The sequence below is a fragment of the Cupressus sempervirens genome, chromosome 8 (assembly GCF_028749045.1).
Source record: "Cupressus sempervirens isolate cs-2001-9-10 chromosome 8, ASM2874904v1, whole genome shotgun sequence".
NCBI lineage: Eukaryota > Viridiplantae > Streptophyta > Pinopsida > Cupressales > Cupressaceae > Cupressus > Cupressus sempervirens.
This window is the reverse complement of record NC_143125.1, coordinates 822,121,452-822,144,640: the sequence shown is the minus strand read 5'-3', so window position 1 is coordinate 822,144,640 and position 23,189 is coordinate 822,121,452. Positions and strand designations below refer to the sequence as shown.

At 34.7% G+C, this 23,189-nt stretch overlaps 1 protein-coding gene across 1 annotated transcript in view; it reads left to right on the top strand.

The window, feature by feature from the left end:
• The first annotated feature begins 14,292 nt into the window (after positions 1 to 14,292).
• Positions 14,293 to 23,189, top strand: part of ETFBETA (electron transfer flavoprotein beta) — a 75,169-nt gene continuing 66,272 nt past the window's right edge. The window contains exons 1-4 of the mRNA XM_089795468.1: positions 14,293 to 14,601; positions 14,943 to 15,227; positions 18,338 to 18,418; positions 18,966 to 19,060. Of these exons, the coding sequence (XP_089651594.1) occupies positions 14,533 to 14,601; positions 14,943 to 15,227; positions 18,338 to 18,418; positions 18,966 to 19,060 (530 nt within the window). The 5' untranslated portion in view covers positions 14,293 to 14,532. The remainder of the gene's footprint in view (positions 14,602 to 14,942; positions 15,228 to 18,337; positions 18,419 to 18,965; positions 19,061 to 23,189) is intronic.

The window sequence follows — 23,189 nt, the reverse complement described above, 5'->3', positions numbered from 1 at the left end:
CATCTAATCCGTTGGATTGGGTGATCATTATTTTACCATTTGCACTACTACTTCCATCGAATTTCTTCTTCCAAGTTTGATTCATCCGAGTTCTTAATGATTCTACATTGACCTTTACTTTTCCATTGCTCTCTTCATCATTGTATATTGGTGATTGATTCCTACACTCTTTGCTTAGGTGATTGACTTCTTGACAGTGAAAACATACTAGGCCAAATTTTTTCCAACTCTTTTCTCTAAAGTGTGTCTTCACACACTTTGCTGCAATATGTCTATTCTTTCCACATAGATGACAAGTGACCCAAGTGTTGTAATCCCAACTTATTGCATTACCTTGTTTAGATGCATTTCCTTGGTTCTTAGGTGTCCAATTAGGTTTTGCATTAGATATGCAATCTTGTGTCGGGACCATATTTCTAACATGTATAATAATATCCTTTAAATTTAGACCCCTTACTAACCTTTGATCTACACTCAAGTGCTCGGTATCCATACTTGTTGCAATTAAAACAATTTCCATTGAATTTGGGATTAGTATTTGACTTACCAACTTTTCTCCTACAAACATTTGATGTATGGCTTGGTTTTCCATAATGATAGAATGTAGGCTTCTTGTTCTTTAGTTTTGCAGTCACATTCCTCTATTCTCCTTGCTTTGATAACTATCCTTGCCCAACACTTGATAGGAACTTGATATGGCTTAATCTAGAAGTGTCATGAGGTCTCCTTGGTGCATTCATCTGTTCATTAAGTAATCTCATAGCCTCTTTAGGTTTGTTCATCTTTTTAATGACTTCTTTTTAAGCTCTCAATTCATTCTTCAGTTGATCATTTTTAGATCTCAGATTTGAAATCTCTTCCACCTTGCTAGAAATCCCATGATTTGCATTTAACAACTTGTTGATTGTGTGATATTGATTTTGTGTCATCCTTTGCACTTCGTTGATCCTTCCATTAAGCCTTATAGCTATTTACCTCTTGTCTTTGTCAGCCATTGCCTTGTCATCCTCATATTTCTTCTTTTGTTCCTTGACTTCACATAACCTTATTGAATGCATTTCATGTTCTCTTTTCAGTTCTCTAACTTCTTCATTCAGATTCTTGTTCTTCTCCAATAGATCTATTATGGCTACATCAGATTCACTATATCTTCCTTCATCAAACAAGTATCCAATAGTTTCTTCTTTTTATTGTGTGTCATTTTGTTGAATTACCATCTCTTTCCTTCTCTTGTAGGACTTCCTCAATGTCTCCTTTACAACCTTAACTTGTTCAAATGCAAGTTGAACATCAAGCTTCTGATTTTCAATGATCTTTTCCAATATGTATGCTTCCACTCTCCAAGATCTTTAACTCTCAAGTGGTTAGACTTCTATTAAGAGAACTAAAGCTTTGATACCAATAGTTAGAAATCTAATAAGAAAGTAAGATACTGAGAGGGGGATAGGGGTGAATGAGGATCTTCAAAACCACATAAAACATAAACATATTTGATATCTTCACCATAAACCCTCATTAAACCTTAACCTTATATCAACTCAATCGTATACTACAATATAATATCATATCTAACATCTAATAAGATGAATAATGCATATAAGAAATTGATCAACACATTCCACCAAATATGGTAATGCAAAAACCCTCCAAGGTGAAGGTAAAACTGTGGTAGGGATGACACCCACAAAGATCTTCACTACTGCAACAATTAAGTGTGTCTGTTAGGGCTACAAAGTTTGATCACTTCTGACAATCTACCCTGTGAGGGGTTTGTCCTATTAAGAGCCCACAATACTATTAGGTCTACCTTAATTAAAGGGTATAACATCACAACTAAGTGAGTACTCTGTTAAGGGATTTGCATAGGCCTATTAGGACCACTCTGTTAAGAGATTTACCTTGAAACACCTTTTAAAATGTTACAGTACCTTGATCCTTCAATTTGTACTAGAATGTTGATTCAAATATACTTTATCCAATGTAATATCAACTCATTATGGTTGATCTTCAATATCTGCTCTTTGCACTACTCGGTCACCTTACAACTTCTTAACACTTAACTCCACTAAATTCACTTTCAGCTTTGCATCCAAACTTCTAACTCACAACCAACAAGAAATAGGTATAAAACCCTCCTTAAATAGTTATTTGATGAAGCTTATATATCATGATCAACAATCTAGATTCATCCCTTTTGCCTCTTATTCCTTTTAATTTTTTGATTAGTTGATTACCTTTCATAAAATTGATAATATGTGATTGCAGGTGTAATTATCTCCTTGATTAACTACTCAATCTTTAGAACACACTTCTATCTTGACAAAAATGGTTTACATAAGATTTTGTGCCATTACAAACTGATATATAAAAATAGTCTTACTCAATATTAATAATCTTTTGATGCTTAGTCATGTCATTCTTTATGTTGTCTCTCAACTTCAGCTCTACTCGGCTTATACTGTAAGCCCCTATATCTCACTCAACATTCGTTGTCTCTTTAATCACTCAACAACCACACTACCTTCCATCTCTGAATTATTAGGCTCCTATGTTATCTCAACACTAACTGAACTGGTTGATGACACTGATGTATACTCGACATTAACTATCACTCGGTATGAACTAATTAATGTACACTTCACCATTATACTTTTTCGACCTATATAGTGGCTCAGTCGTAGTGTTAACCAATAAACATTACTTAGATACTAAGTGTTTTGCACTAAAAGACAATACTAATATTGCCTTTAGGGTTGACAGGTACAACACATGGACTTAGATTCTCTTGAATTAATCCCTTCTACAACAACTAATGAACTTGTCTATTCAAATCTTCACTTTCTACTGGTGTGATTATGTGTATTGCCTTATTTGGAAAACTACCTCTTGGAATTAACTTATGGTGATTCCTCACTAGGGGTAATCCATTGGGTACATTATCTAACACAATATCTAGAAACTCATCCAACAAATATGTAAGTTTTGTAGGTACCTCCTCTACTTCTTCTTTAGCTTCTTTGAGAAATATAGTAAAACACATACGATCATGCCGCATACCCTCAAGAAATTACTTTCCATCAAAAATACATATTTTGACAACATTACATACATTTTCTTCTTTGTCCTTCAATCGATTCAATTTAGGTTTCACTCCATCCTTTGTCAAAGAGTACATATTTGCACGCCCATCATGAACATCATGTGTGTCAAGCTGCCACGACCTACCTAGTAATATTTGACATATGTCCATAGGTATGATATCACAAAGAACCTCATCCTAGTAGCTTTTAATCTTGAACTTCAGTAGGCACTACTCATTGACCATGACCTTGTGGTCTTCTTGCACCCACGCAATACAGTATGGACGTGGGTGTTTCTACCTCTTGAGATTAATTTTTGTGACAAGCTTTTATAATACTAGATTGTTAGTACCTCCACCATCAATAATCACATCAAATCACAACACTTATTTTCACATTCACACTTGGTGCAAAACAAGCTCCTCCTTTGACCAGGTTCATTCTCACCACTCAATAAGACAATTCTATTAACTAGGACTTCTCCTTTTTTAGCATCTCCATAATGTAAGGATTTGGCACCTTTGCCTATATGCACAACTTTGTCCTACCTTTTAGTTATTCTATCAGTTCTTCCTTGGTGTTGAGGACACTTAAATGCCCTATGCCCTTCTTCTCCACAATGAAAATAGGTTCCACAAAAACTTCCTCTACTAGATCCTTTCCCTCTTCCTCTTCCTCTCTGATCTCTAGTATTCTAGTCATGGAAATTATTTTCCCCCTCTGATCCTAGTTTCTACTGCTAGCCTCATCCTTCTTCTTTTGATCATCATTTCGACCTCCATAAGACCATCTACCAGATCTTCCACCGTGACCTCTACCAATATTTTTTGTTATCAAACTTTTTGTTCAACTTTTCCTCAACTCTTAGGGAAAAAATGTATGTCTCCTCAATATTGGTCATTCGAACCAGACTCAACTCCTCTTGAATTCTTGTCCTCAACCCATTAAGATAATGGGTGACTTTCTCCTTATCAATTTTTACATGGTCGATTCTAATGAGAAGTTAGTAGAACTCTTTGATATACTCTTGAACGAATCTTATCGCTTGCTTCAACCCTTGCATTTTCTTCAAAAGATCAAGCTCATAATCCACAGGAATGAATTGTTGCTTCAATTTATCTATCATCTGATCCCATTTGATGATTTTATCTTTCCCTCTCCTATTTCTCTCTGATTGAATTTCCTGCCACCATATCTTTGTGTGACCCTTCAGTTTGGCCTTCACAAATTTGACCCTATCTGGATCTTCAATATCCTCATACTCAAAGTTTTCTTCTAATCCATTGATCTAATAGATCAATTTCTTTGGGTTAATATTTCTCAAAAATGTGGAAACCTCAAATTTAGGCCTTTTTTCAAGCTTGGAAATGTCCCTAAAAAGCTTTTTTTTTTCTAGGTTCAAAATGTCCTCTTCTCCCTAATCAATCTTTCATTCTTTTTCTCTTCCATCCTCACTCCCATCTCTTACAATGAGATTCATCCCTCTACGCTTATGTTCTTGCAATTGTTGCATTTTCCTTTGAAGGCCTCAAACCTCAAGTGTAACACCTCTAGCACCATGCTATCTTCGTGGAGGCATTTTTGCACTATTGTTTAAAACTACCTCACAATCAATGATTTATCCACATGCTTAGCCCAAACCATAGTCTTGGTGCAAACTACCTCCCAGTCGATGACATGTTTACACACTCAGGAATGCTCGCTCTGTTGCACTTGATGAAGGGTGCTCCCCTTAATACCACAACACACAACATAAAAAAAGAAATAAGACAATTTGAGAGAAAAAAAAGGAGCTTCTTATTATTGCCAGAAATGTGGAATTATAAAATTACAATATGCAAATGCACATGGGCACCTTCCTTACAACAGTCTCCAAGACAACGCTACAACTATCACCCAAAATTGCCTAGATAACCTATGGGCCTTCCTTATATAGGCATTTTTCACTGCCTGAGAAGGTTCTAGACAATAATCCCTAACCCTTGAGGCTGACCAACCTCATATTATATTATTTTATTACACTTTATTACATAGGATCACTCAAGACAAATTACAAACTATATTTTCGGATGGGTCTAATTTTGGAAACCATAACTAGCAAACTGTTGACTTGATAGGATATTATAGCCCCATTCTAGAATCCTCAATAATATTTCTATAGTGTTGATTGTGCAAGCATCCACCAGTTGATGTTTCACCTTATTTCAGATCCATTTAGGCCTTCCTTGTTAGACCTGAAGTTTGGATACCCAAAATTTATATAAAAAATCTGCAATAATTGCACTAATACATATGATATGATAATATAACTCATTTGGCAGGCTGGTATGCCTAAGATGAACCCCCACATGTGAGATTAGAAAATTCTAAGCACATAATACCAACTTACTGAAACTAGCAAGCTTGCACAAATAACATCTCTGCACAAGAATAACCCTTATTGGAAACACAAAACTAGAAAATTGGAAATAGAAATATTTTTTGGGTGATGCGAGATTTCCCTTACACCTAGGATGCTCCTGCATCATCTCTTTCCTTTATTATTCAAGTTCAATCATGGCAGGGTCAACATTGAATATGATTAGAATGTAAGCCTTCATAGTTTCATGAGAGGGTGAAACATTTTGTAATCCTCGTTCAAAATTTTAGGAATCTAGAGATTTGCACTCAAATTTGATATTTTTACATGTATCCTATAATAATCTATAACCCTTACATCCAATCATCAACGTGAAAATAAAATATCATAGACATCCACTATAATTTTATATATATTATAAAATAATATACTTATTTAATAAAATAATATGCTCATTATAGTAATACCATCATGAAAAAGATTATTCCTATGTGCACAACTATTGGGACAACAATGCACATGCATGGAGTATCTCATATTAATAATTTGTGCTATCACAAATATAAAAGATGAACATGATAAATAAACACATTGTATAGTCTCACTAAATATAAATTTTTGTTAATTATTTTTGGTGTTAGTCTTGACCCATTTGTATTGGACATAAGTTATAATTTATATAGAATTTTTTTGTTTTTATAACAATAAATATTTATTTTACCTTCTAGGAGGCAATTAGTGAGGAACAGGAAGAGACTAGAGAAGAGTAAGAAAAAAATGAGAGCAATTTGAGAAGATCTTGTAACTTGGCAAGTTGCTCAATGCATAAGGAAAAGAAGGTCCAATTGGTTGATTATGAATCAGAAGATGTGGATAGGGATCAAGGGACAGGTAAATCTATAGAGAAGTGAAAGAAAAGGAGATTTATGGGGAAGGAGGTGAAAGTAAAGCTAATGAAAGTTTAGAGAAATCCATGAATAACAACTATAATAGATCTCTTACAACATTGAAATGGAGTGGCTTGACCTAATCCTATTAGAGTGGGGTTATCGTTGCACCAAAAGATCGATCTATCAATGCTCGATACAACTACTCAACTTATAGTACATGGGAGGCAGTTAAGCCCTTGTTACAAATCTTGAGGGAGCATTAAACAAATTTCTAACAATCTCCCCCTCAACATTACCCGAGTGTCTAAGGATTCAAACCCGTAACCAAGCTCTAATACCACTTGTTAGAGTGGGGTTTCCATTGCACCAAAAGACCAATTTGTCAATGCCTGATACAACCACCCAACTTATAGTACATAGGAGGCAGTTAAGCCCTTGTCATGAATCCTGAGGGGAGCACTGAATACATTCCTAACAAACCCAGTATGACACAACTCAACTAATACCTTGTACCTAATGCATAAAATGTTGGGAAAAGATGTTGAGAATCAAGGGAACTATAATGAAGTGCTTGAGATTGAAGCGAGGATTAGAGACACTTGTTCCACCACTTTGGTTGTGATATCAAGTATGTTGCCCATGCTTATCTTTTTTTTTTGTTGCCAATATTTATCATCCATGGGGGTTTTATGTTAGAACTCTTAATATTTTTGCTAGTTTTCTACACTTTAGTTCTAGGTGAAGACATTAGTAGTTTATAGTATGTTGTTAGATATAGCTATTATTTTGCCAAATACCTTAATAATTTATAATATGATTTATAATTTATTTTTAAACTATCATAGTTCTTGATGTTTGCATGTAGTTTTAGTTGTAATAAGGAAAACACCCTTATTTTTTTGTTGTTTAATATAAAAACAACACATAATTTTTTTGTTTTCATCCATTATTAGTTTCATAACTAATGCACCTATTTAGATCTATATTGTCATTTAATTCAACCAATCAAATTTAAGATTTTTTTATAGTTCCATGTCTTTCCTATGGTTCAAATCTTTTTACATATTTTATAAATCTAAAAAATACTAATTTACTCTACTCTTATTGGTTCTCAACAAAATATTAATGAGAAAATTGCAATTTAAGAAAAAAATTGATAAAAATTACAATGGACAATTACATATTAAGTAAATTTTTATCTCCCCTTCTAGAAAGATGGTCCAACAGAAAGTTCTAGAAAGCTTTCCCCTTATAACCACTCTAATATCTATGCTAAGAATGACTTCGACCAATTAATATGTGTTTGCATTTGCCTTTAATTTGCTCCAAATCTCTTGTTTTCATCTTCTCAACAAATTTTGGTGCTTCTATAGATGGATTATTAACTCGTCAAACAAGCATATAGGTGCCCCTCATTCATATACTATGGTTCATATGGCTCATGACTTGGGTTCTTCAGATGATAGAAACCAAATATCATAGAATATATCCAATATGCATCTTGTTGGCCAATCTTATCGATATGAGGGTTATTTCCTACTCTAATGTATTAGTTATTGAGATATTTATATCAATAGGGAGAAAATTATCAGAATCGTTCTCCTAATACTTCTAAATTTTAATTTTAGCTTTTAGTTTTTTCTAGTCTTCTTATAGCTTTACTCTTCTCTACCACATATTGTGTATCTACCATTGTGGAGGCATGTCAACAATAATAAAAGAAGATCAATATAGGAAAAAAAAATTCGCATGCTAGTCAACTATGAATTCAATAGCCATCACCAAAAGGGAATGTGAGAATAATAAGCCACATAAAATTAGAAGACATGTACTAGATAACATTTTGTAAATCTGTCAAGAGTTGAGGCAGCTGGCTTTCTTCAAGTCATGATAATAGGAGCTAATTGGTATCCTCTAAGAATTATGTTTAATAAAACAAAAACCTTTTCTCATGATATCTAAAAAGAATTGAAAAATGCGTGAAGATAGATGGACTAAAATGGTTTTTAATGATACATTGTGCAAATGTAAAAAGACATGTGTTGGTAATATGCATTTACTATTTACACTTTACATAAGTTTACTTAGGTTAATGCATATCCATATTAGTTGTCATGTAGACACCTAGGAGTTTGCATATTCATATGAGTTGTCATGTTGACAACACAATAGTTTGCACTTGAATTGAGCACATGTTGTTTACTACATCTCTTTACGAGATGCACCTTTATATTCTTATTCTCTTATCGTTACACGTACATTCATGCACAATGGATGATAATCCACTCTTGATGGACATGTGTTTAGTTGTTTTAATTATCTCTTTGCTGACTCCTACTCATCTTAATTGCCTTTATATACAAGACACTTCTATGATGTAATTATCTAAAATCCATTATTATTTAATCATTACTGAGATTCTCATTTGATCATCTCTTGTCTCTCTTATGCTTCTAGAGCTTGGCATTACATTATTACCTTAAGAAAATTCTTACATGGTATTAGAGCCATAGGAGTTTCATTGCATAGCCATTGGAGAGCATCATTTTGCTTCATTTTGGAGGGCCACAATTCAGATCTAGGCTATTCATAGTCATTTTGGAGTGTTTTGAGCAATATCTAACCTCCCAATTGCATCTGGGTGACCATTCAAATGAATTTTGACTATAAATTAGCCTATGTTGGGTGAATTCTGGTGAATGTATGAGCTCAAACGGAGCCTCTGAAGTTGCATAATGTGGGATTGAACATGTACAATCACCAAGATCTGCCCATTCTACAAAATTTGTCCACCAAAACCAAACAAATAGTTGCACTAATGTGAAATTTAGGAAATGTAGTCCAAAATAAAAAAAAAACATTGTGCCTGATTTGGAGTATGGATGAGTGACTTATGGCCTTTTAAAGTAAGACTACCAAATCAAAAATCAATACGAAGAGGGGTCCAAAATTGAAATGCCTATTGATGTCATCAAATCATGAGACTCAATTTGACAGTTTGGGTCCAATAAATGCAAATAAGAAGATGCACCCAGTGACAGTTATACACCTCTCCACTATAACTTCATGAAAATCTATCAAAGAAGCAAAATTTTTAATGAAATTTACCAATATTTAGATGTGGCAAGGAAGCTCACAATGTAATGTTGGATCTGAGATGTTTGACCAACTTCAATGTGCATGGATGTAGAATGGTCATATCACTATGGACTTTGGGGATGGGATTTGTAATGATGAGCTTGGAAAGATCGAGTCATAGGCAGGCCAATGCTTGAATCCAAAGCTCTGCCAAGTGTCACTATTGGAAGTTGAGGATCAAGTGACTATCCATTGCCAATGACACTGGACACTCCTAATATTAGGTATGTGCAGATCTCAAGTGTATGAAGATTGAAAACCACAAGGATTGATGTTGAAGATTGATAGGGCTTGCACCATGAGCCATGTGTTTGGGGGTTTCCAATGTAATGTCGCTATGGAGATGAGAGGGTCCACTAGTTTGTGATCTTTGTAATTAGGAAAATATGATTCAGTCTCTAACTTTTGATCATCTCTTGTCTCTCTTGTGCTTCTAGATCTTGGTGTTGCATTATTGCCTTAGGAAAATTCTTACAACATGGATGCAACAAAACATCTAGTGGATGTGCAAATGGAATATCCATTTCAATATGTGTCCTGCTAATAATAAAGAAATAAAGCTCTTTGTTATGGAGAAATTCTATAAGAAAATTTGGGGAAATGGACTTTGAAGGAAAAAAACTTATTATATCATCATGTTCAACCTCACATGTGATCAAATCTAAAAGGCATACATAGGGGCCAACATTTCTTGGAGAGCTAAAAGTCTCATTGCACAACTCAAAACCAACTCTCATCAACTCTAATGTGATACCAATCAATGGAACAGGCTAAAAGAGTCTTTGGAAGAGAGAATATGCATGTTTTGCAACTTTGGGAAGGTGGAAATGAAACAACACTTAATGTTAGAATGTGATGCATACAAGGAGATCAGGTTCAAATTTGTGAATATTATATTTGGAAGCTCTTGGCATGACTGATTCAACTAGGAGTACAATGAGAAGTTAGGGGGCTCATCACCAACTTGCACAACAAAAGATCTGAATTACTAAAGTTAGTTTAGTCGGAAGGCTGTTCCAAAGGCTATTCTTAGCTAGTGGGTGTTAAAAACCAATCTTATCTTATCTTATCCTAACATGAATTTTGACATTCCCATAGCCTTTTATTCAAATTCATTTATGTTCTTCAAAAATGGGAATTGATGAGACTATAAAAACAATGAGGCATTTGGTCAAACAATTTGAGTTCCCTTCTTGTGCCTCCACATTTGCCTATATGTTTGCTTGGGCATTTAATAATTACAACATTAGACTAAAATCCTTTCCTTGTTACGCCTTAGTGGGTGTTTATGCATGATTGCAAAACCTCAAAATTGATGCACATAGGGAGTATGCTAAAAGACATTAAATTAGAACTCAAAATCATCAATTACATTTTCTTGGAAGATTTTCTATTTTCACCAATATTATTTTAGGGATAAATTCTGTAAAACAAATAAAACCAAATTGAAATTAGGAAATGAAGCTATAAATTGATCTTTAGTTGGTGTTGATTGTGAATGTATGTAAATCATGGTGCTTAGCCCTTCCTCCTACATTGTAAACATCTTTGATAGTATTAGTTGTTGTCTTTGAATTGTGCTCGATTGCTTCAGTAGTGTAGTCTCCTCCATTTAGACCATTATTCAAATCATTTAAGTTACTATGTACTTAATATGATAGCATGATTACAATAGTCAATGAAAGAAATGAGCAATATTTTAAAACCATGAGCACTACATTTCCCTCTCCACCTGACTGTTCTTCTTCCTACTTGCAAGCTACTTTGAAGATTTTAACACATATTTAATTCTTTTAAATCCATATTCTAAAGACTACATTTTTATAGGGGAAATATTGCACTCTTTCATGTCTTATAGACAGTTTCCATTTTCTATAGACAACATTCATTTTGTATACTCAAAGCTTTTCATTTTCTCACGGGTGGTTGCATGTTTGTAGACGTATGGCAAATTTGGAGCATGTGGCACATGGACCATCTAACAAATGGCTCAAAAAAATCTAGTCTTCAAGCCTATGATGATTTAGGCTCTATATTGACAAGTTAGAAGAATGGATAAACAAGACCAATGGTGAGGGGGTACAACTAGCTCATTTTGTGATAAGATTGCTCTTATATGAAGATGATCTCATCATACTTGCTAGAACGACTAAAGGTTTGAAAGAACACTTGAAATCACTAGAAGGTTTATTACATGAGGTGGGAATACAAGTGAACACTAGCAAAACCAAAGTTATGATCTTCTTGTTGAAAAAGAATAGGGGTATACAAGATGAGTTCTTATTTGAGAGTATTCCTCTTGAGATTGTGGAGGATTACAAATACTTGGGCATAGATTTTCATAACAAACTCAATTGAGATATGTGCAGATCAAAAAGGATTCAAGGGGGCTAGAAGGCATTATATTCTCTACAAAATAGGTGTAGGAATGCAAAATTATGGGATTGGATGACCATGAAAACTCTTTTTGGTCTGTTGGTCACTCTGGTTATTCTATACAGATGTGAAGTTTGGGGTGACAATATGTTTGAACAGAAATGGCGACAAGTAGAAAGAATTCAAAAACACTTCATTATATGCAATCTTAAAGTCAAGACCATGGTGCTAGATGAGATCTTATTGGATGAGGTGGGTTCCTTTGCGTTAGAAGCTGTCGCATTGGTTCGGATGCTAAGCTATCTAAAGAAAAACCAAGGTCTGGAAACTCATCGCTGGCCCATGCTAGTCATAGATGAAAAACTTGTTAGGCAGAAAAGCACATAGATGAAGCAAAATGACAAATGGATGCGAAAATGGGATATCAACATCCATACTTGCCCATATAGTATTAAAGAAATAAAGAAGTTTGTCATGGAAAAATTTTGCAATAATTTATGGACAAGGCACATGGGGCAGAAAAAATCTTATTATATTAAAGAATTTAACCCCACTTCTAGTCATGATGAAAAGGCCTATATAAGAGCACCTATTAATTGGAGAGCAAAAATGTTGATAGTGTAACTCAAAACTAGTTCACACTAGCTCTGATGTGAAACTAGTAGATGGCAAGTTCCAAAGGAAGAGTGGGTAGGCAAAACATGTCTATTCTGTAATATGCGAGCAGTAGAGACGAAACAACACTTTGTCAAAGATTGCTTGGCATACAATGACACTAGATCTAGTTATACAGAGATATTATAGAACAGGGAGTTGAACTATTTATTCGAGGAGGATCAAGTGAAGAGAACAACGACTCTGATTATCAAACTTTCATGAAGGAGAGACAATTCAACCAAAACTCTACAACTATATTAGTTCTGCTCCTACTTGGGGGGTGATTATGTGGGTCCCATAGGCTACTTTAGCCTCGTGGACGTCATTAAAATCTATCATACTATATCATATTGCACAAACTTTATTTGGTGAAGAGACTTTACAAAAATGACAGGATTAATGCAAATGACAAGTGTAAAGTCAAATTCCAAAAATTTGAAGCAAAATGAGACGAGTGTATGAATATTTGTCACAGTGTAACATAATTTAGAAAGTTTCATTTTATGTGACATTGGCTAGTGAAGCTATAATCTCAAGTGATATAAGATTTAAAATACCAACACTACTTGTCAAATATATTTTATAGGTTTACATAATTTACTTGTGGCCCTATGAGCTATTTCAATTGTCACTGAGATGAGATTGAAGGTTGACAATACATAGTTGCCAAAGTATAATTAAAAAATTTAAGTTTTATTATTTGTTATGCAATTAATTTATATTCTTATAATTAAAAAAGATAATGTTTTTAACCTTATTTTTATAAATAGTCTTCAAATATAAATATAATTAAAATATAAATATAGCTGAATCAAGTAGCAAAATCCCCTGTTCATGCATATGGTTAAAAATCTATTATCAAATATTAAAGGGTTCATTAATTTTTTCTATTGTGATAATTATATTTATTTTAAAAAATTAATTTATTTTATATCTTTAATGATAACTCACCATCATTGTTGCTCAAAATAACAAAAATATTTACACTTTTTTAAAATTTGAATGTTTAAAAGGGTGGGGGCCCTAGCTCGATTGGCTAAATCTTCCCTATTGCAGGGGGTTGGTCACGGGTTCTAGTCTCCCTCATCCCCATGGTACCGGTGGGTGTGTTGCGCCAGCGCTACCGGTCAAAAAATTATCTTGAAAACTTGCAACTAAATTTTTTTTTTTTTTTTTAATGCGATATTTATTAAATAATTTAAAGTATATTATATTTATAATAAATATTTTTTTTGACAAATTTAAACTAAAAATAATTGTTAACATTAACACACACCATATTACATTTCACCCCTTTGCCATTGTAATAACTAGTATAGATATCTTAAATAAATCTATTTAAAGAAATGTCCATAGATATCTATTATAAAATGATTAGAATTTAATTTAATACATCTAAAAATATTTGTATTTCTTTGTATTTTAATTTCTATAATAATAATAATTATTTCCAAAGCTTGTTTATTAAAATTTTTAAAAATATATTCCATTTATAATAAATATTAATATTTTTGACATGTTGAATTTAATCTAAAAAGATAAATGTTAAAATTAACATGTTCACACCATCCCACTCCCACTCCACCCATTCTACCATTGTAAATGTCTAACATCATAATGATAACAAAAATCATAACAATTAGTAATAGATATATCTAAATTGCATATAAATTACATTTATATTTAAAATGATATTTACCAACAATATATAACATTTTTCTTTATTTTGATGACCTATATGATAAATTGCACCTTCAAACCTTAATAAACTTAGAAGTATCAATTTTACATCAAACCTTAATGATAAACATAAAAAGTGTCAATTCTATATTTGTAAATAAAATCTGTTGCGCATCGTAATGTTGTTTCCCAAAAAAAAACGCATCCTCACGGGATAGTCTTGTCTTCAGAAGATCCAGTCCCATCCAAATTCCCAAGTAGAAAATCAGTCGCTTAATTAATCTACGAATCAATTCGTTGTCTACTGGAGTTCAATTACTGTAACACTGTTTTGAAATTTTAAGTCGAAAGGATGAAGATCATGGTGGCAGTTAAGCGAGTGATAGACTATGCCGTGAAGATCAGAGTCAAACCAGACAAGGTAATGTAACTCCCAGATTATAAAAACAAGAACCGTGTGGTTTTTTCGAACTGTTCCAATTTAGTAACGGGTTCTGTTCCATTGGTAGTAATCTGGGAAAGAAATCCATTAGGGCGGTCCATTGTTGTGTTAATATAGTTCTGGTGATCTGTTTTCATTCATTTGGTTTCTGAGCAATGGATGTAATCTGTTCTCACCGACTATTTCAATTATTAATGTATTTTTGAAACTTTCAATCCTTTGAATTGAATAAACATGGCAATGGAGAACCGATATCTGCTTTCAGTATTATAAAATTCCGAGCACAACTAGGTTCTGAATATGTGCTTGTGGGATTGTAGAGTGGTGTGGAAACCAAAAATGTAAAGATGTCCATGAATCCATTTTGTGAAATTGCATTGGAGGAGGCTTTGAGGATGAAGGACACAGGCATTGCATCAGAAGTGGTTGCTGTCAGCATGGGTGGGTCCCTTTGTGCAGAAACATTGAGGACTGCAATGGCAATGGGGGCAGACAGGGCCATTCATGTGGCTACTGATACAAACTTGTATCCTCTTACTGTAGCAAAGCTTCTTCAGTCCTTGGTTGCCATTGAGAAGCCTGGTCTTCTTATGCTAGGGAAACAGGTGCGCACTCAAATCTTTTTTTATCCTTTTACATTAAGATGCATATTCTTGGAAGAGATGGAGACTAGTTCTCTTATGGTGTTAAATATAAATAAAGAAGAGAAACAATTATATTATGCCAGCAAATGAACAAGCATTGGTCATTTGGACTTGTAAATTACATCCTGTCAGAATAGAGGAGTACTAGGGTAAATAGAGCAAAGGTAATGTAAGCAACAGAATCTTCAAAATAGTAGTATGATCTAGAAAGAGTTGGAATAAAACAGAATAGCAGCAATGGATCAAATGCAGTGATCTGATAATTGATGAAGCCTTATCATGCAACTCGTAGGGGTGACCTCTCAATTTCGACCTCTCAATTTCAATGAAGCATGATGCAACAGAAGATGATCTTATTGAAGGCGATCCTTTAGCTTAAGAAGATTAGGGTATAGAGAAGCCATAGATTCAAGGGAGCTGCCTGGTTCTAACCCTTAGGGCTATGCACAGCTCACGAAGGCCATGCCATAGTGACACTTGCACATAATCCGTAGAATGACATGAATGTAGGTGTTAGAGTGGGGTTGCCGTTGCATCAAAATACCGATCTGTCAGTGACTGATACAACCACTCAACTTATTGTACATAGGAGTTTGCTAAGCCCTAGTCATGAATCCCGAGGGGAGCGCTGAACATTTGCGAACAATCTCCCCCTCAGCATTACCCGAGGGTCTGAGGATTCGGACCAATGACCAAACTCTGATACCACTTGTTAAAGTGGGGTTGCTGTTGCACCAAAAGACCAATCTGTCGGTGCCCGATACAACCACTCAACTTATAGTACACAGGAGATGGTTAAGCCCTTGTCACAAATCCCAAGGGGAGCGCTGAACATCTGCCAACAGTAGGGTCTTAGACCCATAACAAGCTTCTCACATCATTGAGTATCTATTTTTTTTTTCCATTGTAGTGTGCCATGCCTTCTCTAGACCTGGTTAAATCAGTGTGTTTGTTGGTAGTAGTGTGTTCCAAAATGGTGATTCTTGGTAAGGATTTACATATCTGAATTCAAGTCTAACTGATTCTGCAGCCTTGAGTCACAGACTTGTCTGAATTTATAGTTAAAATAAATAGAAAATTGGTTAAGGGAAAGAAACCATTAAAACATTTTTTTTTATATTTTACTTTTTAGTTTGCTGATTTTTTGTAGAGTTTTTGTATTGACTCCAATTTTGAGTCAAAAAATCCTTCCCAGGTATTTAAGACGTCCAGGAATCAATTATGTTTGTTTGTGAAAAAATATTATACTACATTGTTGTTACCATCTGAGTGTTCATTTGTGTACATTTACTATCAGTATCCTTTTCCATATTTACTAGTAGCATTATAAACTAATCAAAGAATCATATGCCATGGTCAAGGATTGAACTTTGTGGTCAAAGTGCCTCTGATTAAGTAGAGGAGGTGCTAATTATAAGTTTGAGGAATTCTTATTATCAAACTGCAGCTATACCTAGTCAAATAGGCTATAAAGTTGAAGATATTTAATGAATGTATGTCCTTTAGACAAGTGATTTCTTTTTGTTGTATTCCATCCCAGGCAAACAAATGTAATACTATAACCCCTTAGATGACTGGTAATATGGTCGTTGTCTGGAATTGTACAACATGATCAGATTTTTGCATTAGCCAATGACCTTGCCTTTAGGCTTGAGTGCACTTATCCTACAACTATGTTTTACATGTTGATGGACACCATGACCATATCCATCTGGCCATTTATTTCACTTGGAGAGAATATCAAGTCCCTTCAATTCACAGTCTATATTGTGTGAAATTCAGTACCAACTGTTCTTGATTCCAAGCTTTTAATAAGAGCATCAAGGTGTCTAAATTTTGTTTTGTTCCTAGCATTGCAAAATTTGTAGTCTTGACAGGAAAGCTGAATTTCTAGTCTGGCTTGTATATGTCTAAAACATGCAGGTCAGCAGAGGAATTTTACGTATGGTCATTACAAGCACAAGCATACTGTTATTGACATAAGAAATATTTGCGATTTCTGGTTGGTGATTATGTATGAGCACTTTACCTGATCGAGTCTGGCTCACAACAGAGCATGTTGTTTTGATCCTGAACTTGTGAAGATGGGTTACACTCACAAATTATTTACAATTATCCGTAGCCAAGATATAAAATAGAGATTGAAACTGAACATTTGACCTCTAAATTATTTGCATCAAAAGCAAAAGTTTAGCCTGAATGTCAAACTCTTCGGAGAAACAATTCAAAAAGTTAATGAATTTGCATCACAAAGACTAGAAGCTGTTTTCAATACATGATTTGAACTTTAAGTGCTCAATTGTCCCATTCGCTAGTCACTAACCATAAAATAACAGAAAATTCTATGTTCATATAGGTTTTACTCTTAAGTTGTGGGTTTGGGTTCGGATTTGGTTATGGGTTCATGAGTTTGGGTAAAAACAATAATTCCATTTGGATTCATGGGGGGTTTGTGAGAGTGTGTGTGTGTGTATAAATGTGCATTATATAAACGAAAAAAACAAGAGAAACATACATAATTGCAAAACTAAATAATTTCATATAGTATATATGCTGTTTGATCATTGATCAATGCCAAATGTCAAAGATAAACATTAATAACTCACTCATTAATATATGTTCGTGTTTCTAAAGAATTTTTTACATTGAATTACTGAATTGCAAAAGGAAATTTCGAAACATCAAAAGGAAATTTTGAAACATAGACTAGTTCATCAAATAATAAAAATATACAATTTAATATGTTTTTAAGTTGCTTTTTGGCCCCACGGGCCGTGGGTTCTTGTGGGTTACTGGGGTCCATGTGGGTCTTTGACAAAAAATCCCCAGATCTGTGACGAGTCCCCGCAGGGTCTGCACCATGGACAATGGGTCTGCATGGGTATATGGAGACCCATGTGGACCCACAGTCCATGGTGTGGGTCTGAACCCTGCAACTTAGGTTTTACTTAATTATGTTGATATTTGAATAGCATCTGAAAAGAATGGAGCTTGCCATTGAAGACCTTTGTTAATAAATTATAGTGTCACTGAAGTGCAGTTTGGCCAGTAATATGCCATTTGTTTTGCAGGCTATTGATGATGATTTTAATCAAACTGGACAAATGGTCGCTGGTCTTCTAAGATGGCCACAAGGCACATTTGCATCAAAGGTATTTCTTTTCTTGGTCTTAATATTTTAACTGTTAGATTGAGCACTAATTTCTGAGACAATAATGAGCGGCTTTATTTCTCTGACCATCGCATGAAAATGAACCATCTCATAAGTTGCCAGTGACAGTCAAGAATGGTGAATATGTGTAGAAGGAGCAAAAGGAATGGTTATAAATTTTACATAGAGGGTTTAATAAGCTAAGCTAATAAACACACTGATAGTCCATTATGTCCTGGGTTAATTGTTTGTTTTTATGGTTTCTCAAAGTTGGTTTCCAAGGGGCAGTCTGTTTCTTTTGTTTGAGTAGTAAATAACTGCATTTTGAATGAGAGCATGACAACAATTTTAGTGTATGATGTACATGGTATAAGTGGTCTGTAATGAAGTAGTACTTGTACACTTATTTGTAATTGAAGGGAAATTTTGTCCAGAAGCTAATAGAAAAAAAGTAAATGATTCTAATGGTAGTCTTTGCTTCTTTCAACAATATGATGCAACATACTTGAATTTTTATTCTACTTTTACATTATTTTCTATCATACCAGGTGGTGTTGGACAAGGAAAAAAGGATGGCAACAGTTGACAGAGAGGTTGATGGTGGTCTTGAGACGTTGTGTCTGGCACTTCCAGCTGTAATTACGTAAGATTTTTCTCTATTATTTGAGTGCATCTTGTTATTTAATAATCTTCATAACTTGCCTTGAAGAATAGTAATTCAAGCACGATTATTTAGTACAAATGAATCATAGAACATAGATGTAACCAAGCTCTTTTATTTGGTGCCATAATTTTCATTTTGAAATATTACACATCTGGTGCAAACATGACTTCACTATTCAATGAGGAAAGGCAGATGAAGTAATTGTACATTCTCACCTTCACTCATTTCAATAGGATACATTTGTATCTTCTATCTTTGTGCATAGATTAGCAACCAATTAACTTTATTCAGTTTTAGTTGCAGCCCTAATTTATTAATAATTATAATCTCATTAGTTGATCAGTTACTTTGAATTTCTTCTCTAGTTGTTGTCCAATGCCAACCATATTGAGTACCACTAGCAGCAATAGGCTGTTACTTATATGGTAGCAATGACTTTTTGATAGTTGGAGCTTTCTGGTGAGCTTTCATTGTTCAGTTCTTTGTATTCATTCTAAGTTTTAGCCCAATAATCATCTCTAGTATCTATAATAACCTTCATAAATATCTTTCTTTGCTCTTCTACTTGTATTGGCACTTTTTATACTTGCAGTAGACATGCTTTCCTAATCTTGGTAAACTCCTAGCTTAGATATCTGATCTTCTGATACTTTATCACAGATGCCCTCAAGACACAGGCACTTTTACAAATATGTCGAAATGACACTTTGCATCTAACATAGTGAATAGACAACTTCAAATTTTATCACAAAACTGGAACATCCTAAAATCATAAATGAATTGAGAATGAGGGATGTGGTAGAAGTAAGGAGTATTTTAGGTCCAATATTTAAGCCTCAGACGACCTCTATGCAAGGCTGTGGGCTTCCACACACCCATAGGTATGTTAGAAGGCCTAGGATTTTTTTCACAATCTAACCTCACGTAACCTTTGACTGTTTGTATTCTGTGATGCATCAGTAAGAAGTTAGCCTCGAGAAGTTACCACATACCTGCCTCAAAGATGGAATAGTGGGCTAGAAGTATAATTCTAACCCATTATTGTCAGTGGTTTGAAATATTGGGCGGACACTATTTATGTATGGAATAAGTATAGTGGTGAACTGACAGATTAGAGACACCATGTAGTGCCTTCCCTTTGTATCCCCATCTGTGTATTGTTTGCCCTGAATATGGTTGTATCAAATTTTATTGGCAGTTTAGTATTGAACATTTGTTCTACAATTATTAGTGTTTTCCTTGTAGAGCATTCCATTTCAATATTCTTCTAGATTTGTAGTTATTATGACAGTGTTTTCATTCACCATGGTTGGATCCCTGCATCAACTTTGTTCTTGCTTTGTCTAGTAGAATGCCTAATGCACATAACTCCCTAGAAAGTGAAACTTTGAAGAGGCTGGTTGCATTTCCCGTCCATAGAGAGATAAAATTTGAGAAAAACCTAATTGAGAAAAGGGCCTGGGACCAACTTGTGAACATTGCAGTGGAATATCTTGTTATGCTCATCTCTTTTAGACTAGTTTTAGTTAATCAATTTGCCATATAATTTCAGGCACCTTTTGTTTGGTCTAAGGTCAAATTTCACCCCTTGTTCAATTGTCCTGTTACAGTCATCTATTCAAGCTAGTCAATTACCATACAACTTGGGTTACTTCCTTTTTAGGGTCACACTCCTCCCTATGGCAACAAGTCATTGTTATCAAGAGCAACCAGTTTGGTTGGAACCCACTATTAACACTCATAATGATTACTTGATACAAACAAGCTTCATAGAAAACCTCTACCTCCTCTCTAGTGCTATGGACCTCCTACTCTCAAGTGTAGACAAAGGCCAACCTTCCTCCCTTCTAACGTTCCTCCTTCCCCAATTATAGTGGCCCTTCTTGCCCCTCTAAACTAGTCTTACCTAAATGTGATGGTAGGATTCTTCCTAATTGGCTGGGCAAGGCTGATCAATGTTTGAATTCTACCAAACTCCTTAGAATGAAATCTTTTCCTTAGCTCTTTTCACTTGGAAATGGAATCCCTGTAGTGGTATAAGTGGTTGGATAGGACTTAATAGTTTGTCACTTGGTTACAATTTTGCAAAAAAGGCCCTAATCTACTTTGGCCCTAATCTACTTTGTTGGTGCCCTTACCGAAATACACTATGTTTACTCCCGAAGAGAATGTTCTTAATCTATGCAGACTAAACAAGGATCTAGAAATAGAAACATATCATACAAAATAGATAAAATAATCAGCGCAATCATATGAGAAAACGGCATGACTATACCAAGCGTAATGTCTGTAAAATCATGACTATGAACTAATTTCTGATCCAAACATAAATAGTTTTGAACGGTTAAGACTGCCAACCGTCAACAATTGAACCTCTTGGGAACAACTAATTATGCTACCATGTACTGACAAGAATTAGCAAAGTATTCTTTATTTATTAGTGGTAATTTCGTCATCTACATTAGCTTCCCCCACAAATAATTATTACTAGAAATTTTTGAGGACTAGAAACATATAATTATTTGTAGTCGTAGATCTTGCTCTACCACAAGCTGATGCTTCCATGCAATCTTAACCATGTACACAACCTTCATGACTTCATGCGCCTTCTACTCCATTTATGCTCTTACTATTGAAAATTGTTCCTCCCACTTCACTAGTTTAATGTCTTGGCCTGCCACAATTGCTTTTTGCTGCTCCACTTTCTCATCGAGGGTTGCTCATAGCTTTTTCTCTATAGTGGTAAGTTTTTCTTGTAGTGCCAATACCTACTATACATTTGCTACCTCCTGTAACACATCGACCGTAATGCCCCTGTTATTAGGGTTAGCTTGGGACAAGTAATACTTGCAAAATAAATGTCAAAACTTGATGAGGGCACAACTTGAGACAAAATGAACACAACAGAAAAGGAGACTGATATTATTTGAAATAAGAAGTTACTACATGCATTACAGAAAGAAACAAACCCAACTACATGCCCTATGGGCTACAATATTATCAAATTTTGGAAAAAAAACCTTCTCCCAAACTCCACCAAAAACTGCCTTTACACCCCAAGAATGGGCCTTAAGTAACGTGTCTTAAGTTTATGGTTAGAAATACATTTTACATTTTGAAGTTTGGCAGCCAACGCCGAAACAGAGTTTCTAGAAGTCGCATTAGAAGTTGAGTGTGAAAATAGAAGGTTCTAGAAAAGGGTGGTCCAACTTTTGGGAGGCATAACTTTCGATCCGGGACTTTGATATATGAACTGTTTACATTTCCGGAAGGCTCTTTGAGCATTGTATAGCCCTATGGGCCACCTACGGTCATCTCCCATTTTCTAGGGCCGTACAAAGCCACTTAGTGCCTCAAATGAGGCTTCGAGGTGTTTTTAGGAGGTCTCCGAGCAACTTAAAACTACTCCACCTTCTGTTTTTAGGTGATGCTTCACCCTTGTGAGCATCACCTAGATCCAATGAGTGCTAAATGTTCCATTTATTCTCATGAGAGATGGATTCATGTTGAATCACTACTCATGAAACATGGGTCAATGAGTTTGACTCAAAATCACACAGTTAAATCCTGATAGTAATATCACAATTTGACTTGCTGTGGAAATTATCTTCTACTTATCAACTGATGAGCTTAAGGGGCTTTCTAATGAATGGTTCATAAGGCACAACACTTGGTGAAGGCTTTGCAAATGTGGTTGCAAGCTTTGTGTTTAACCATGGAGGAAACTCCATAGTTAAGTGCGCTCAGGCTAGAGTAGTACTGGGATGGGTGACCTCCCGAAAAGTCCCGGTGCTTCACCCCTGTGAGCATTACTTAGATCCAATGAGTGCTAAGTGTTCCATTTCATAGTTGGCATAATCGCTGAATAATCGGTGAGTTTCTACTAATTGTTGAGTTTTTGGGACTGGCGAGTTTTTCACAAATTTAATCGCAAGAAAAAATGGCCGATTAATCGCCGAGTTTTTGCAAAAAATCGGTGAGTTTTTCAGAAAAACTCTTTTTAAAAAAAAGTTATTTCTAAATTTAAAAAAAAAAAATAAATTAATTTTTTTTATTAAAAACAAAAGGCAAAAAGCCTATATATATTATGTAAGATAGAGAGTTACAG